The 19,046-nt window shown below is 49.3% G+C and overlaps 1 protein-coding gene across 2 annotated transcripts in view; it reads right to left on the bottom strand.

Annotated features, from left to right (window-relative positions):
* ANKRD28 (ankyrin repeat domain 28) overlaps positions 1-19,046 on the bottom strand; it is a 549,582-nt gene that overhangs the window by 318,932 nt on the left and 211,604 nt on the right. For both annotated transcript variants that reach the window (XM_078664027.1, XM_078664028.1), the window contains exon 3: positions 8,453-8,531. In XM_078664027.1, coding sequence (XP_078520153.1) covers positions 8,453-8,531 — 79 coding nt within the window. The remainder of the gene's footprint in view (positions 1-8,452; positions 8,532-19,046) is intronic.

Below are 19,046 nucleotides of genomic sequence, written 5' to 3'. Positions count from 1 at the left end.
TTGTAGTGGCCAGTCACGTTGGGTAGCCCCCAGGCATTGAGGACCGTGTCATTTTGTACTGCATTTTTCTTTGGTCTGGTATTCACTACCGCATCTTTTAGGCTGCGTGCCCTTTTATATGAGAAAGAGGTTTTTCCCATCTCAGGTTGCCAGTATTGAGTATACTCCCGTGTTTCCCTATAATTTTAGTTACTTCGTTAGAGATGGTGTTATACGTGGTAACACAGGTTAGGGGGATATTCTCCACTGGTTTTGGCTGGCAATCCAAAAGAACAGCTCTCGGTTGGTTACGAGCGCGTTTCTGGCTTTTCTGTAGAATCTTGTTAGGGTATCCCCGGGTCTTTAGTTTCTGAGTTAGATCTTGGGCCTACTCGTGTACAAATGGAATCCCTATGAAGATTGTCATGACGTGTAGTCTGTACAATAACGAGTCTGTCTATATTCATACCCAGAAAGACGGCCACTGCATTCTTTCCTCTGAATTCCACCTTTGTTCTGTTAATAATTTCCACTCTTGATCTCAATTTCTGCATAAACGGCACCGTCCTAACTAGCGCGGTTGCCTTGGTTTCACAACAAGACACGTCAGCGGCTACGTCACCGGCTCTGTAGCCGACACCGCCCCTGAGACCAGCTCTGATTGGCCCACCGGAGGGCCCTGACCTGGCGCCCCGCCCACCCAGGAAGTAGCGTGAAGCTTACTTCCCGAGCACCGCAGAGGGAACTGATCACTCCACGGGGCATCCTGAGTAAATGGCCAAGTAGGTTTAAAACTCCAGACGAGCAGAAGCCGCAAGTAAGTGCTGTCCTCGAAGGATGTGTATGGCGATTCCCGCCACACACCGTTTTCATACCGATCTCGAGGCACCAAGCTAGGACGGTTTACTAATTGTAGCCCTGTCCTTGTTTCCAAAACTTTCCAGGTGACGGAAACTTGCCGTCTTGGATACTCCGATGCCCATGAAGCGACAATTACCGCTTCAAGTGTAAGCTGAATCGAACAATACACAAGTTTTGTACATAGGTCAATTGCACCTCCCGCTTAAAAGCGGCACGATCACTTAGCCGTCGCACACCAGTTGCAATGCTTGAACTTGCCAAACGCCGCATTATGATTGCCGATCACTCTCCCTCACTTTCCCTCCCACCACCTTTGCCATACCATTAGTCCACTATATCCACAAAATGTCGAGCGGTTCTACGCTCCGGTAATTTACCGTTGGAAGCACATTAGTCTATCATTGCTGATAGACCACGGGTACGTGCTGATCAATAAGGTGTGCCTGTGTCACCTTACTTGGGCGATTTCACTTAACACCTTAATTGTTAAATGTGTACCCTTGTCTTTTGTCATCCCCAGTATGTAATCCCAACCCTATACAACAATTTCTTTCTTGCAGGTTTTTTTCCTGACCCAGGATAAAGACACTTTTTTACACTAGACCATCATTTTTGGTCTTTAGTTAAGCGTGGGCTGGACGCACCTTAGCTTGTGCGGACCACCCCGTTTAACCACCACGGTCCTGACGAAAACCAATAATTTTGAATGGTTGAAACATGTAGACCTAACTTGTATAAATCACATAGCACACCTCGCTATTCTTAATTAACACACTTCTTGAGACACCAAAGCCTTCCTAGTTAGGCACAGGTGCCACACTGTTTTATAAGGGTCCAAACACTCAAGAATAAAATCTTGTTGTGAGTAGATTGGCCCCTTTTTTAACACACGTTTCACTGTAACTTTCTGCACATATAAATATAAAAAAAACCTGCTCCACTGTAATCAGGTGCCGCAGCACACCCTATGGGCATTCGGCCTATGGGGTGGGACCCCGATGATGAAGCATGTCACCAACTAGGTTGGTGAGTGAGGGGTCTTCTTCAAGGACAGGCTTTGTCCTTGAACGGGTTGGGGCAGACTGTGCTAACCTGAGCTTTACGCTCTAGACACAGAAAATAATTTTTTTCTGTTTTTCTCCCAGGGGGTACTCCTCCATTGTTGCTTATTACTAACCCCGGGGACCAGGAGTTCCCTCCACACATAGCTAGTGTAAATCCCTCACTCTCTCTATTGGTCTATATACAGTAGAATTCAACCCAGATCGCTGACTGGGGTTGAGTGTCTGAAAAGTTTCAGCGTTCTGTCCATCATCTTCTTGTGTTTAAATTTTTTAATTGCAATGATGTACCCAAAATGTTGGGGCGTTGCCATGATTTCGGTTTTTTACTTTTATTCTTGTAATTTATCTTGCACACCCATGCTGAATTTGGGTACGGGTTTACTCTGGACACATAAGCGAGTGAATGCAAGAATCTGACAGTGGGAGGATGAATGGATGCGCAAGTGCAAAGATGAGTGACAGACGGCATATACGACTCGAGTATCTGAACTCTTAGTGGTGACAAGGCACAGTCAGTTATAAGACAAACCTACTAGAATAGCGAATGCTTTTTCAAAAATGTGAAGAAAACCCACGTTTAATGTTTATCTTGCAGCAGTAGCATCTGGAATGGTGAAAATAGATAGTTCCCTAGTTCACCTTGTCAAATGCTCACTTGGTTCCACCCACCTACTTTTCAATAATTTGTCGCTTCACTTTGCGAATGCTAGCAGACGTGAGGAGTAAGCACCTTCCTGTTACCAGAGGTCCCACATCAGAAGGTTTTCAAGTGTTGATGCTTTCGATGTACCAGGAGTATGTGCAGCTAGATTTCAAAGGGTATGGATTAACTGCAGGGTATAACAGACACTACCTGATAGGGCTTTTAGGATTTCCAAATAGCCACAACAGTGCCCTCAAAGTATCGCAGATCTGTTTTGTAACTACTGTTCACTCCCCAGAGCCAGGAAATGATGCAAGATGGCAAAGAGCTTTTCAGACAGACACTCTGGGCCCAAGGATTGGCTGCCTGCCTGTGCCCATCTAAGGACAAATTAAGTCGGATCCGGTTCAGAGGTTTTCTAACCAGATCCTGTGTTTACATGAGACAGGGCTCACACAAATGCCTAAACTTCACCTCAGGGTCAAGAAGATGTCTCACTCAGGGCAGTTTATCGACTGCCATTCAAATAAAATTGGTTAAATATGGCATGGGGAAGAAGCGACTAACCAAATTATAATGATTGTCACCTGAACCAAATCGTGCTTCTCTTGGCAAGTTGATCAGTGCACGTATTTCACAAAGTGTTCCAGGGGAGCAACAGGCATGGGTGTACAGAAGCGTGGGCAGAGGCTGGTGCGGCCCCTTCAATAATACTGATACCGCTGGCACAGATGTAGTGCCAGCACAGTGGTGAGAGCTACAATTTTATAAAAAATGGACTACTGAAATGGGTTGTACCTTAATGAGCAGAACCAACACCTGAATAAATTGCAAAGCCTCACAAGCTATCCGTAATCTACACTGGCTCCATACCAGTTAATGCACCAAGTTCAATGCTCTCTGCATTGCTTACAATTCACTGCAGGGAGGTGGGTCAGACTACTTTAAGTATAGTTTAAAAAAATATGAGCCATCCAGAAGTCTGCGCTCCTCCAGAGCAAACAATCTTACTATTCTCAGGATCAAAAGGACCAACTGGGGAGGCAGCAGCTTAGCACTTTTCCCTGTCAGACTGTGGAATGCCCCCCCTCCCACCCCTCCCCCACCAATATCAGAGCCTACCTTATTAGCTTTCAGTAAGGCACTAAAAACATGGCTTTTTGTTTAAATGAGTTGCTGAATCCTAGTCTACTTTTGCTGAGCTTGCGCCAAGACACCTCCGGGTATTAGTGCACTCAAAAAGTTCCATTAACATAACTTAGCCCTCACATTTGAGACATATTACAGAAGCGGGTGCAGAGGCAAACAGGTCCTTAGTGGGTGAACTGACAGTATGCCACAAAAAAAAAAAGAGGTACAGTGTCAGAGTGCCTCCTGAGATCAGCCTCTGGAATGAGCAAGAGGAGGGGACCCATAGAGACCCCAGAGATCCCCATATAGGTGGGTGCAGTCAGTCACTGCACCCACCGGCAGGGGGATTTCTGTCCCCACCTCAAAGTGCATGTGGTTGCTGCCTGTCCTGTGAAGTGGAGCAGCTTGTAAGAAGCCATTCAATCTATCACTGAACGCACTACCATGGGGGCAGCGTGAGTTTGCAGCTGCCCTGAAGGCATCACACTCATATTGGGATTCACAATCAGTCTGCCCTAACTACACCCCTCTGAAAGGTGTGCAGTGACGCAAACGGGGCAGTGCATCGTGTGTTTATTCTAGGGCCAGGAGTAGGCTTATTTTACAAAACCTGGGCGCAGGAGGGAACCTCCTGAGTCACAAGCAAACACGTATGGCCTAAGCATGAAACATCAAACACACAAAAGGCGATGGGAGGAAAGCTTGCAATAAGTCTAGCCACTGGAAATTGCTCGGGAAAGCATTCTTGCTCATTATTTGCTGGATCAAGACTGATTTCCATAAGGCTGGGTCCACATTGATGCGGCATGGTGGGTGAAAAACAATGGACTCGGATGCGGCCCAAGTAATTACCAGTGGCTGAGAATAATTCAAGCATTTCACCCATCACTGTCTTGTATACTAAACACAAACTGACACTTTCTAAGCCATGTGGCTTCAATTAATCATGGGCAGGGTTCTGACAGGCTAACCTCATGGAATCAGAATGCCACTGGACCATCACAAGATCCATAAACATGGGAACTTGCGTAGGTCCCTTGAGATGGACCTAGAATACCACTGAGGCGCTGAAGGCCATCCATTAGAGGTACAGAGTACCACTGTGGGGGGTCTGCCCCAGGGCTACAATGCATTAGCAAAGGGTCTGACGTGGGGCTACCATCCATTAGTGATGCATTGTACCACTGTAGAGGATCTGACGTGGGGCTACTATCCATTAGTGATGCATAGTACCACTGGGGAGTGTCCGACGTGAGGCTACCATCCATTAGTGATGCGTAGTACCACTGTGGAGGATCTGAAGTGCGGCTAGCATCCATTAGTGATGCGTAGTACCACTGTGGAGGGTCTGACGTGCAGATACCATCCTTTAGTGATGCATAGTACCACTGGGGAGGATCTGACCTGGGCTTACCATCCATTAGTGATGCACAGTACCACTGTGGAGGGTCTGAGTGGGGCTACCATCCATTAGTGATGCATAGTACCACTGGGGAGGATCTCACGTGGGGCTACCATCCATTAGTGATGCACAGTACCACTGGGGAGGATCTCACGTGGGGCTACCATCCATTAGTGATGCACAGTACCACTGGGGAGGATCTCACGTGGGGCTACCATCCATTAGTGATGCATAGTACCACTGTGGAGGGTCTGAGTGGGGCTACCATCCATTAGTGATGCATAGTACCACTCTGGAGGATCTGAGTGGGGCTACCGTCCATTAGTGATGCATAGTACCACTGTGGAGGGTCTGACGTGGGGCTACCATCCATTAGTGATGCATAGTACCACTCTGGAGGATCTGAGTGGGGCTACCGTCCATTAGTGATGCATAGTACCACTGTGGAGGGTCTGAGTGGGGCTACCATCCATTAGTGATGCATAGTACCACTCTGGGGGATCTGACGTGGGGCTACCATCCATTAGTGATGCATAGTACCACTGTGGAGGGTCTGAGTGGGGCTACCGTCCATTAGTGATGCATAGTACCACTCTGGGGGATCTGACGTGGGGCTACCATCCATTAGTGATGCATAGTACCACTCTGGATGGTCTGAGTGGGGCTACCATCCATTAGTGATGCATGGTACCACTGTGAAGGGTCTGAGTGGGGCTACCATCCATTGGTGATGCACAGTACCACTGCGGAGGGTCTGACGTGGGGCTATCATCCATTAGTGATGCATAGTACCACTGTGGAGGGACTGAATGGGGCTACCATCCATTAGTGATGCATAGTACCACTCTGAAGGATCTGACGTGGGGCTCCCATTCAATAGTGATGCATAGTACCACTGTGGAGGGTCTGACATGGGACTACCATCCATTAGTGATGCATAGTATCACTCTGGAGGATCGGACGTGGGGCTACCATCAATTAGTGATGCATAGTACCACTGCGGAGGGTCTGACGTGGGGCTACCATCCATTAGTGATGCATAGTACCACTGTGGAGGGTCTGAATGGGGCTACCATCCATTAGTGATGCATAGTACCACTGCGGAGGGACTGAATGGGGCTACCATCCATTAGTGATGCATAGTACCACTGTGGAGGGACTGAATGGGGCTATCATCCATTAGTGATGCATAGTACCACTCTGGAGGATCTGACGTGGGGCTACCATCCATTAGTGATGCATAGTACCACTCTGGAGGAACTGACGTGGGGCTACCATCCATTAGTGATATCGAGTAGGACTGTGGAGGGTCTGGAGTGAGACTACCGTCCATTAGTGTTGCACAGTACCACTCTGGAGGGTCAGAGTGGGGCTACCATCCATTAGTGATGCATAGTACCACTCTGGGGGATCTGACGTGGGGCTACCATCCATTAGTGATGCATAGTACCACTCTGGATGGTCTGAGTGGGGCTACCATCCATTAGTGATGCATGGTACCACTGTGAAGGGTCTGAGTGGGGCTACCATCCATTGGTGATGCACAGTACCACTGCGGAGGGTCTGACGTGGGGCTATCATCCATTAGTGATGCATAGTACCACTGTGGAGGGACTGAATGGGGCTACCATCCATTAGTGATGCATAGTACCACTCTGGAGGATCTGACGTGGGGCTCCCATTCAATAGTGATGCATAGTACCACTGTGGAGGGACTGAATGGGGCTACCATCCATTAGTGATGCATAGTACCACTGTGGAGGGTCTGAATGGGGCTACCATCCATTAGTGATGCATAGTACCACTGTGGAGGGACTGAATGGGGCTACCATCCATTAGTGATGCATAGTACCACTGTGGAGGGACTGAATGGGGCTATCATCCATTAGTGATGCATAGTACCACTCTGGAGGATCTGACGTGGGGCTACCATCCATTAGTGATGCATAGTACCACTCTGGAGGAACTGACGTGGGGCTACCATCCATTAGTGATATCGAGTAGGACTGTGGAGGGTCTGGAGTGAGACTACCGTCCATTAGTGTTGCACAGTACCACTCTGGAGGGTCTGACGTGGGGCTACCACATCCATTAGTGATGCATAGTACCACTGCGGAGGGTCTGAAGTGCGGCTACCATCCATTAGTGATACAGCATGCCATTGAGGGGAGACAGAGGGGCTTCCATTCCTTAGGGATACATTGCACCACTGTTGGGAGGGTGGAGGCTGCAGAGGGAATAAAACCCCAAAAAGAATCAGGAATTGCAAAGATGCCTTCCATCTCAGCACAGCAAGTAGCTGCTCGTCCTAGGCTCCGCGCACTCTTGAACTGCTGCAGATTTCGATCAGTCTTCCTACGAGCCCTCGCACACATTTGCCTGCCACAATGAAAAGCAGATGAAGCTTTGCCAAATGGATGTCAATGTCAAGTTCTACTAAAACGTGCTGCCTGACTAGTGCGAAGAATAGAATCCCCAGCATGGAAGCGCTCTCGAACCCTCACAGGCATTTACCAAAGGCCCCATTCAAGTGAACTGCAGATCCCTTTACGAGCACTGGACGGACACCGCTCTGTGCTCAAACCAACAGGACAACCACACTCTTATTCCCCTGTGCTTTCATCCTCTGGCCAGTTCTCAAACTAGGCCTGCAACAAACGTATGATTAGTCGTTTTTGCCTCTTTAAATTGTAAATTTAGAGTTATCCGATGATGCACATCTCTAGACATTGAAACAGAAGTTCCTTACAAGTGCTGGTTTGTGAGCTGCGTAGACACCCAAGACTGCTTGTAATCCATTCTGCTGAGTCCCTCTGAATGCTGTACTTTGTGATAGTTAGCGATGGCCAAATAATATGGCACAGACGTGATCATGAAAAAGTCCTGCTCACTGCCTCCCGAACACCTAGGAAGCATTGCTAGCACCATCTGGACCAGCATACCTGAACAGCCGACTCAAATTCCACACACCCCAAAGGACCCTATGATCAGCCCAGCTCTCCTATGCCGTGGTCCCCCACACCAGAAAGACCAGATCGGGAGGCCGCTCCTTCTCCTTCTGCGCAGCCAGAGCCTGGAAAAACCTTCCGCTCCACCTCAGACATACATCACTCCCCATCTTCTCAAGAAACATCAAAACCTGGCTCTTCGACAGACCCCCTCCTTGATGGACTGGAACCTGCGACCCCTCTCTCTCCCCCCACCCCCACCCCAGCGCCTTGAGACCCTTACGGGTAAGTAGTCGCGCTTAACAAACACCTGATTGATCCTTGACCTTTCGTTGGAACATTTTTAGGCATCACAATATAGAGAATCATTTCGGAGACATGTAAGGCAGCACACTATGTTTTAACAAATAAAGGTAAAACCTACCAGACAAAATGAGGAGTTCAATAATTTCGGCGTCCCCCAGGTGGGCAGCAGCATGTAATGGGGTCCTCTTTTCATTATCCTGGGGAGAAAACATGGAGAAGTCAGAAATACCTAGTGCAGGAACCCGCACCACAAAACTTCCTTTCAATAAACAGCAATTATGAACCCATACATAAAATGAACATGTGAGGCTCACAATAAAAGAAGGAGAAGGAGCACACAGCACTTCCACCAATCGGCGATGAGACAAACTAAGGAAATGATAGCAAAGGATCAATGAGCACAGCACTGACTTCAGCCAATCCACTGCAAGGGCAAGTAAAGAAACATATTCTATGTCAGGAGCACAGGCTTCGGATTATGCTTCTCTTTCTTTACTAATGAAAACACAGCAGCCAACTACACATACCATGAGTCATTGCTCTTTCATCAGTACCGCTCCACCAATCAGGACCCTCAAGCACCTATAATACCTGGACAGCAGGGACGCTGCCTGTGCCGGTGTACCTCATTGCAGGCCCAACCTTCACATGTGTGCTGGTACCAGAGGACAGGAGGGTGCCCATGCCCAGTGGTGACCTGCCTGCGCCGGTGTGCCTCATTGCAGGCCCAACCTTCACATATGTGCTGGTACCGGCGGACAGGAGGGTACCCATGCCCAGTGGGACTCTGCCAGCGCCGGTCTACCTCATTGCAGGCCCTACCTTCACATGTGTGCTGGTACCAGAGGACAGGAGGGTGCCCATGCCCAGTAGGACCCTGCCTGCACCGGTGTACCTCATTGCAGGCCCAACCTTCACATGTGTGCTGGTACCGGAGGACAGGAGGGTGCCCATGCCCAGTAGGACCCTGCCTGCACCGGTGTACCTCATTGCAGGCCCAACCTTCACATGTGTGCTGGTACCGGAGGACAGTGGGGTGCCCATGCCCAGTAGGACCCTGCCTGCGCCGGTGTACCTCATTGCTGGCCCAACCTTCACATGTGTGCTGGTACCGGAGGACAGGGGGGTGCCTATGCCCAGTGGTGACCTGCCAGCGCCGGTCTACCTCATTGCGGGCCCAACCTTCACATATGTGCTGGTACCGGCGGACAGGAGGGTGCCTATGTCCAGTGGGACCTTGCCTGCGCCGGTGTACCTCATTGCTGGCCCAACCTTCACATGTGTGATGGTACCAGAGGACAGGAGGGTGCCTATGCCCAGTGGGACCCTGCCTGCGCCGATGTGCCTCATTGCTGGCCCAACCTTCACATATGTGCTGGTACCGGAGGACAGGGGGGGGTGTCCATGCCCAGTGGGACCCTGCCTGCGCCGGTGTGCCTCATTGCTGGCCCAACCTTTACATGTGTGCTGGGAATGGAGGGTGCCTATGCCCAGTGGGACACTGCCTACGCCGGTGTGCCTCATTGCTGGCCCAGCCCTCACATCCGTGATGGTACTGGAGGACAGGAGGGTGCCCATGCCCAGTAGGACCCTGACTGCACCGGTGTACCTCATTGCAGGCCCAACCTTCACATGTGTGCTGGTACCGAAGGACGGGGGGGGTGTCCATGCCCAGTGGGACCCTGCCTGCGCCGGTGTACCTCGTTGCGGGCCCAACCGTTACATGTGTGCTGGTACTGGAGGACAGGAGGGTGCCTATGCCCAGTGGGACCCTGCCTGCGCCGGTGTATTTCATTGCTGGCCCAACCTTCACATATGTGCTGGTACCGGAGGACAGGAGGGTGCCTATGCCCAGTGGGACCCTGCCTGCGCCGGTGTATTTCATTGCTGGCCCAACCTTCACATGTGTGCTGGTACCAGAGGACAGGAGGGTGCCTATGCCCAGTGGGACCCTGCCTGCGCCGGTGTACCTCATTGCGGGCCCAACCTTCACATGTGTGATGGTACCGGAGGACAGGAGGGTGCCTATGCCCAGTGGTGACCTGCCAGCGCCGGTCTACCTCATTGCGGGCCCAACCTTCACATATGTGCTGGTACCGGCGGACAGGAGGGTGCCTATGCCCAGTAGGACCCTGCCTGCACCGGTGTACCTCATTGCGGGCCCAACCTTCACATGTGTGATGGTACCGGAGGACAGGAGGGTGCCTATGCCCAGTGGTGACCTGCCAGCGCCGGTCTACCTCATTGCGGGCCCAGCCTTCACATCTGTGCTGGTACCAGAGGACAGGAGGGTGCCTATGCCCAGTGGGACCCTGCCTGCGCCGGTGTACCTCATTGCAGGCCCAACCTTCACATGTGTGCTGGTACCGGAGGACAGGGGGGTGCCCATGCCCAGAGGGACCCTGCCTGCGCCGGTCTACCTCATTGCGGGCCCAGCCTTCACATATGTGCTGGTACCGGAAGACAGGGGGGGGTGTCCATGCCCAGTGGGACCCTGCCTGCGCCGGTGTACCTCGTTGCTGGCCCAACCTTCACATGTGTGATGGTACTGGAGGACAGGAGGGTGCCTATGCCCAGTGGTGACCTGCCAGCGCCGGTCTACCTCATTGCGGGCCCAACCTTCACATATGTGCTGGTACCGGAGGACAGGGGGGTGCCTATGCCCAGTAGGACCCTGCCTGCACCGGTCTACCTCATCGCTGGCCCAGCCTTCACATCTGTGCTGGTACCAGAGGACAGGAGGGAGCCTATGCATAGTGGGACCTTGCCTGCGCCGGTGTACCTCATCGCTGGCCCAGCCTTCACATCTGTGCTGGTACCAGAGGACAGGAGGGAGCCTATGCATAGTGGAACCCTGCCTGCACTGGTGTACTTCGTTGCTGGCCTAACTTTCACATGTGTGCTGGTACCCAAGGACAGGGGGGGGTGCATGCCCAGTGGGAGACCTGCCTGTGCCGGTGTACCTCATTGCTGGTCCAACCTTCACATGTGTGCTGGAGGACAGAGGGAGGGGGAGGGTGGGGGGGTAACACCACTCAGCAGTCAGGCTAGCTTGAATCCAGTGGCGAAGCAAGCAACGGACACACATCTGGGCATACCCTTAGCCACTTAGGGCGCACATAGTAACATCACAAAATAAAACATGCTTGTTCCCAGTCCAAGGAGGATCTGGTCTGGCAGTTCGGGCTGGGCTTTTCTTATGAGGAGCAGGATCAAGATTGATTTGCATATGGCTGGGTCAAAACTGGAATCTCAGTACTGGGAGTCAATGTTTGACATTGATCCAGCAATCAGCCCTTCAATTTTCTTTTTGAAATCACAATGCTGATCACCATCCACAATGTAATATGAATCAGCACCCCACACGTAATGCCTTCACAATGCGGATCAGCACCCCACGACGTTATGCCTTCACAATGCGGATCCCATGCTGGCCCAAGGCATTTCAATCAATCATTCAGTACTTGTCAAGCGCGACTACTCGTCCGTGAGGGTCTCAAGGTGCTGGGGCATAGGGGGCTGCAGGTCTGACTGGTCTTGAGATCCTTACTGAATTGGGTCAGCAACAAGGTTTGCCTGAGGAGGAGGCAGGTGTTCCAGGTTTTGGCGGCAAGGTAAGAAAAGGATCCTCCTCCGGTCCTGGTCTTGCGGATCTGAGGTACGGTGGCAAGGGTCAGTTGGGCAGAACGGAGGTGTCTGGTGGGTAGGTGGAATGAGAGGCGGTGGTTCAGTTATGCAGGTCTGACTTCAAAGAAGTCGGAAATGTGAAACACGTCTTCCATGGTGATGGGGAATGCCCCGCTCTAATGCAGTGTGTGGTAGTCCAAAATACTCCACCCCGGGGAGGGGCCTTGCTCCCTGAAAGGGCGACCACTGCTTTCCCTTCAGTACTGCCCTGTGCCATCTGCCCAAGGGGGCCTGATCACTCGGGGGGGGGGGGGGGGCTAGTTTCTCGAACCCGCTGGCACATTCACTTGTCAAAAGTGGGCACGAAAGCCTGGGAGGCAGAAGGGACCCCCACGGAGACAGCGGTGTGGTGAAAGGGTACAAAACTCAAGGACACTCGCGTCCCATTCTCTCATGTGGACATCCGCGCCAGTACGTGTCCGTTTGCGTAGATGGTGCGCATGTGAGCAGTGGGACCCCACTGAAGGGTGACTTATGGCGAGTGACACCAAGTGTGAGAACTGGACACCGAGGGAAACAGAAGGCAGCGGTGGGCGAAACCAAAAGCCTAGTTTAACATGTGTGGGAGCAGCCGCCTCGACATCAATATGGGGCTTACCCTGAAGTGGGGAGGAGCCTGGCAGGCCCATGCTGGGATGCAAACAATGCTACAGAGGCTGAGAAGACCTTTCAAAGGGCCGAGTGCTCAGCACAGAGACCTGAAAGTAACCAGACGTGCCACGGCGACTCCGCCGTTCAGCCTTCAGAGGTCTAGAAATTAAAGTGCGGGCGACAATGACACCTGGCATTAGTGGTGCACGCCAGGTCAGTGGGTAATCGGTTCTTATTAGGACGCTACGCCATCTCCTTAATGTCCTGAAAGCTGTTGTCTTGCCGACCGCCTTCCCGCCTTTCTTCACAGCTGGATTACTGGCTGTGTGAGGATGTGATGTTGAATTTCACAAATGCGCTGAAAATAGACCAGATGCGTGACTCAGCCCTTCGCACCATGACACTGCGATGGGTGCAGCTGGGAGGGACGTGCTAGAAGGGGGGGGGGGAGATGTGGGTGCTGATGCAAATGTCACAGGCATCTGCTGCATGCATGTTCCACCCTGCCATTTGCAAAATGTCATTGGCTTCATTACACTCTGGGTGGGTGGTCCCTGCCTCGGCATCTGCTCATTAACCCCAGGTGACACCATAACTCCACGTGTAATGCGCCCCTCAGAACTTTCACTCACTGGCAAAGTATGACGACATCACAAGGAAAGGCCATTAGTTGCTTGAGTTTTGGCTTCGAATTCAGGCTTGCTTAAGACTAGATTGTCTCTGCGACCAGCTGTTGGTGGGAGGGTGGCTTCGCTTCAATAATAAAAAAAATGTAAAAAAAATTCAGCAACCCTTAGTACTGAGTAAGATCTCACATGATGAAAATCAAATAAGGTGTAAGCAAAACATTAAAGAATAATTGCCCGTGCCTTAGGGGACACACACTTGCATTCTAGTGAGGAATCTCTGTACTAAGTAACCATTTTATAATTTCAAATAACTGTAAATTGAAGCTTGTTGGTAGACAACACATTTATGTACAGTATATCTCCATGGTAACTATATGGTGGTATCTATTATGAAGGATAGGATGTGGGTACCCTCCAATTCATCAGAACCCAGAAAAGTCTTGAAAAATGCTGAGAAAAGTGATACACTGGTTGAAACATGTCGACATGAAAGTTGTGAACATGCAGATGGTCAACAATCTTCTCCAGAACAGTTAGGTATTGTTTAAAAGGGAGCCTTGCATAGCTCTGCAGGAGTAAAATCTCCCCATAACTTCGAAGGAAGCAGGGCGATTGTTGGGAAGGTTAGGGGTCCGCTTTTTTTTTTTTTTTAAGGTCACATGACTATGCATATACTCCTTCGGTGCAATAAATGATCGCATGACAAGAATGAGCATGGTTGTGGAACACCCTTGAATAACACCTCTGCTCTTTACTACTCATGGTAAAGAACAGTTCATTTGTATCAATTCATATGAAGTTACAATTGACCAGGAGCCAAACTGTTGCCCACTTGAGTGTAGGGATAGAAGTTCTCTCCATGGCGTGGAAAAGCTGCACTGTATTTCACATTTTTTTCAGGAATGCTTTTGTCTTTTCCACACGGAAGCCCTAGGCATTGACAAGCCAGATTGGAAACAAACAGTCAAGAATTTCTAAACTATAAATACTTTCTTTACTAAGATCTCCATGCTGACACGAGACAGAAGGATATAGATTTTCTCCGCTCCATGGAATCGCTGGGGCTAATTCGATTGGTTAGTGACCTCTCTTGCTGTGCTAGAGATCCAAATGGTTTAATTTCTGGTCAGCCGAGATTCATTACTATAACTTGTAGAAGTGGAATGGGTCATCGCCTAATTCAGTTATGGATAAAATATCCAGCAGGACCAAATCAGATCCTAAATGCTATTATAATACGATGAAAACAAAAATCTGATCAAGGACCATGAAACTTAACTTCATTATCAATTTAAGATTTACATTTGGGGGAGCTCAAACTGAATTTAATGGCACCTTCACTACATCGCAATGCAGCACAGACATTTTAAACCTCAACCAATACATCCTGGCAACAACAGGTGGACAGAGCAAGTCAACATTGGAAAATAAAAGAACATACAAACAGAACGTTGTTGGCACAGAATCACTTGGGGCAGAACTCCACTTCCAAAGGAAAATTTAAGAACTGGAAGTCATAACCATAAAGGCCAAATCCTGCTTTCTAATGCAGGCAAGGCCTCAACAACTGATTTGATGTTTTGAATAAGTTTATTAAACAAGATTGCCTGTCACAGCTTCCTTCACACTCACAAGAATCAAAAATGCAATCCATGCCAACAATTACTGTAGCTTCCCCCACTCTAGAACCTGCTCAGAAGCAACATCTCATCAAAGACACTCACTTATTGGTCCTCCTTTATTACTTTAGCCTTAGAACCGGCCGTAGCGGGTTATACCGGCTATTAAAGGTCCGCTTAAAGGCCAGAGCAAAAGGCTCGGGCCTTTTACAAGGGAGCAGGACTTTAATATCCGGTATAGTCCAGCTATGAAGGCTATAAGAACATTTTGCCACTAGAGGGCAGAATGTTCTAGCAAATAAAACAAAAGCCTATCAGAGCCCGAGGGGGAGGCCTTTGTGAAAACAGTGGAATGTTGCTTTGCGGGCCTTCACCGGCCCGTTGAAACACGACTCCATTGTCTTCAATGGAGTGCTCCACATTCAAATGTTCTAATACAGTTTTAAAGTTAAGCTAATGTTGAATTTTCTCACACAAATTATATTAGGGCTCGTTGTCAGATCTGTGCATAATTGGTATTTTGAACTCTCTCATTCCATCACCAATTACAACCATCCTTTTTTGTTAGGTCTCTCCTAGGCAGCACATGAACTATCTGGTCTCTTAAAGACATGCTGTATCTAAGATATGGGCTTGAAAAAACACCCCTATTTTTTATTGGTTCCTGTGGCTGCGCTTTAAAAATGCTGGCTTTTCATTGGTGAATACACTTAGTAGTCCCTTCTTTTGGACTTTTGTATTCTCCCATGAGGACTGGCCCTCTTACATGTGTTCTTATTGTTCAGGTTATTTATACTTAGCGAGAACTCTTTTTAGTTGGCCTGCGTAACTGTTCTGTTTACTTGTGAAATGAAACTTTGGTCGCTTTATTTCCTTGCTGTGTGCCTCCCCCTCACTTCTCCCACAACACTACTCACAGGCCCCACCACAACCCCTCTGAGGCCACGGCGGTTTTGATCATTTGGTTAATTTATGCAATCTACCCCCACCCCCTTGCACAATACTACACTGCTTGCCCACCCCTGAGATCGCGGCTTTGAATTCTTAGGTTATTTTAAATTAGTAGCTTTTATTTATATAGTGCACCTAGCCATGCTGCTAAACGCTGAGCCAACAGCAGACTCGAACACTGATCCCCAGCATCCCAGTTGGCAACTCTCACCACTGAGTCATATCCTTTCACTACCCATGTCGCAGGGTGCAGTACAATATGCGGGCAAAAGAGGTCAGAAGGAACACCCAGTCAGCCTATGATACTGCACCCTCAACACTGCTTGAACTTCTTGGCGGGCTCTTTCTTTGCATCTGCTCTTTTCGTTCCATTTTCCAGGATTTGTGTTTTATAGGGGAAAGAATGTGGCATAACGGCCAGCATTGCCAACATTGGAGCAAGGAAACCAGGTTCTGGTCACGGAGCTGGCTCAACATCCTGTGATTCTGGGGAAATCACTTAATCTGTGGCACTTTGTTTGAATATTGTTGAAACATCCCGTAGAAAAATGAAAGCGAGGTATGATGCTGCAGCAAAATAGACAAATTTAGACAAACCTCTTCACGGCTGTCCAGTTACAGTGGGAAAGCGGTTATTAAAATTCACAGCACCACAGAGACTCGCCCCATAATGTTTTGCAGGACCTTTTATTTAGAAAGTCATGCTGCCCGTCTCTTCACCTGTGGTGGTCCTAGGATGATGGGACCACCACCAAAGTGTTCAGCACCACATGTTCTTGTTCTTCAGATCATCTTCTGGCTCCTCACCGTAGGTTTGGAGGAGGGGAGGGGGCGGGGGCGGGCACCTGAAATTATCACCGCCACAGCTTTTTTTTTAGACATTTAAATTATTCCATGGCTGGAGCTTTTGCTCTACAGCTGGAAGGGTGATTTCAAATAGGGTTCATTTGTATTTGTGAACACATCATTGATTCAGTTTGTATTATCCTTCAGAAAAGAATCTAAATCTTGCATGCAACATATGTATGTCACGGACTATACATAGAAGCTTAAATCCTGCCATCCAAAATCTAGTGGCAAACTCAACACCATAACGCACAGCAGCTCGCTTATTTCAGGTGCGGCTAAACATAATGGGTTGTGTTGTTTGGAATTCCAACTGTATTATCAGGGAGTACTTTTTCATAGTCATTTTTGTTTTGCTTTTCAGCTTTGCTTTATTTCAGGTTTTTTTTTTTTACTCTCTATAGAGTATTTTTGAAATGCAAGGTGAAAGTCAAGTCACTGCTTCCTACAGGCAATTAGAATGGTTTACTGTACATACTTTTTTCAGCCAGCATATTACTCTTAAGTCCTCTCCATCATAACCTGTTTCCCATTTTATGGTATTCCAGCGCCGCAAGGTCAGACGAATGGCAACAGCGCTAAGCAAATAACATCACACCAATGCATTAAAACGCAAACTGCATGATAACATCAAGGTTAAATAAAGGCGATTCATGGGTGTCAGAGGGTCAATGTTCCTAAAAGTGGGGTCAAAGGCCCTCGTTACCTCACAATAACAACCATAAAAACAAGCATTTACAATGCAACGGTTTCGCCTTTGCCAAAGTTAGAGCTATTGGCATTGTAAATGACAAAATTTTTATTTATGTGTTGGTTTTGAAAACAGATAAATAAATGGCATTGTCATTTACATTGCCAACAGCTTAATCTCTTGCAAATGTAAGACCTATTGTACCCTACTGGATTTCACTGAAGAAATTCAGAGTCTGGTCTGCAGGTGTCACGTGACAGACGGCCAATTGACAGCTGAGGGGGTTAAACCATGCTGGGGTGGCACATTAAGGCGACGCTTGCTGTCCGTGCTTGTGAGGAGGTAGTGCACCTGTTGAGGGAGAGAGAGTGTGTTTGCATATGTGCGTGCATGCATGTGTGTGCATGCATGTGTGTGTGTGTGAATAAGCACTTCCAAGATTTAGTGGGACTAGAGTTTTTATCTACAAATCATTGTTTTCAGCTGTGTTCTAATGGAATCAAAACAACACTACACCCCCCATAATGCATAGTGTGATCACATAAAAGTACAGAACTGGAAAGAGTGTCCATAATGACCAGCTAGACGGTTGTCACCCTAAGAAGGATGTGCTTCAGTCTCCAGTGCCACGGGCGAGTGGAAACACACACTGTGCTGGTGGAGAAGTAGAACAAGTACAAGTGTCCATAGAAGAGAAGTAGAGGGGATGCACTCTCCACTCTCTATCCACTCTGCACTCCCTATGCACTCTCCACTCCCTATGCACTCTCCACTCTGCACTCCCTATGCACTCTCCACTCCCTATGCACTCTCCACTCCCTATGCACTCTCCACTCTGCACTCCCTATGCACTCTGCACTCCCTATCCACTCTGCACTCCCTATGCACTCTCCACTCTGCACTCCCTATGCACTCTCCACTCTGCACTCCCTATGCACTCTCCACTCTGCACTCTCCACTCACTATGCACTCTCCACTCCCTATGCACTCTCCACTCCCTATGCACTCTCCACTCCCTATGCACTCTGCACTCCCTATGCACTCTCCACTCCCTATGCACTCTGCACTCCCTATGCACTCTCCACTCCCTATGCACTCTGCACTCCCTATGCACTCTGCACTCCCTATGCACTCCCTATGCACTCTCCACTCCCTATGCACTCTGCACTCTCCACTCCCTATGCACTCTCCACTCCCTATGCACTCCCTATGCACTCTCCACTCCCTATGCACTCCCTATGCACTCTCCACTCCCTATGCACTCCCTATGCACTCTCCACTCCCTATGCACTCCCTATGCACTCTCCACTCCCTATGCACTCCCTATGCACTCTCCACTCCCTATGCACTCTGCACTCCCTATGCACTCTCCACTCCCTATGCACTCTGCACTCCCTATGCACTCTGCACTCCCTATGCACTCCCTATGCACTCTGCACTCCCTATGCACTCTGCACTCCCTATGCACTCCCTATGCACTCTGCACTCCCTATGCACTCTGCACTCCCTATGCACTCTGCACTCCCTATGCACTCTCCACTCCCTATGCACTCCCTATGCACTCTCCACTCCCTATGCACTCCCTATGCACTCTCCACTCCCTATGCACTCCCTATGCACTCTCCACTCCCTATGCACTCCCTATGCACTCTCCACTCCCTATGCACTCCCTATGCACTCTCCACTCCCTATGCACTC

This window comes from Lissotriton helveticus, chromosome 10 (genome assembly GCF_964261635.1).
Source record: "Lissotriton helveticus chromosome 10, aLisHel1.1, whole genome shotgun sequence".
Lineage (NCBI taxonomy): Eukaryota > Metazoa > Chordata > Amphibia > Caudata > Salamandridae > Lissotriton > Lissotriton helveticus.
Note: the sequence above shows the minus strand (reverse complement) of the source record. Positions and strands in the feature narration are given on the sequence as shown.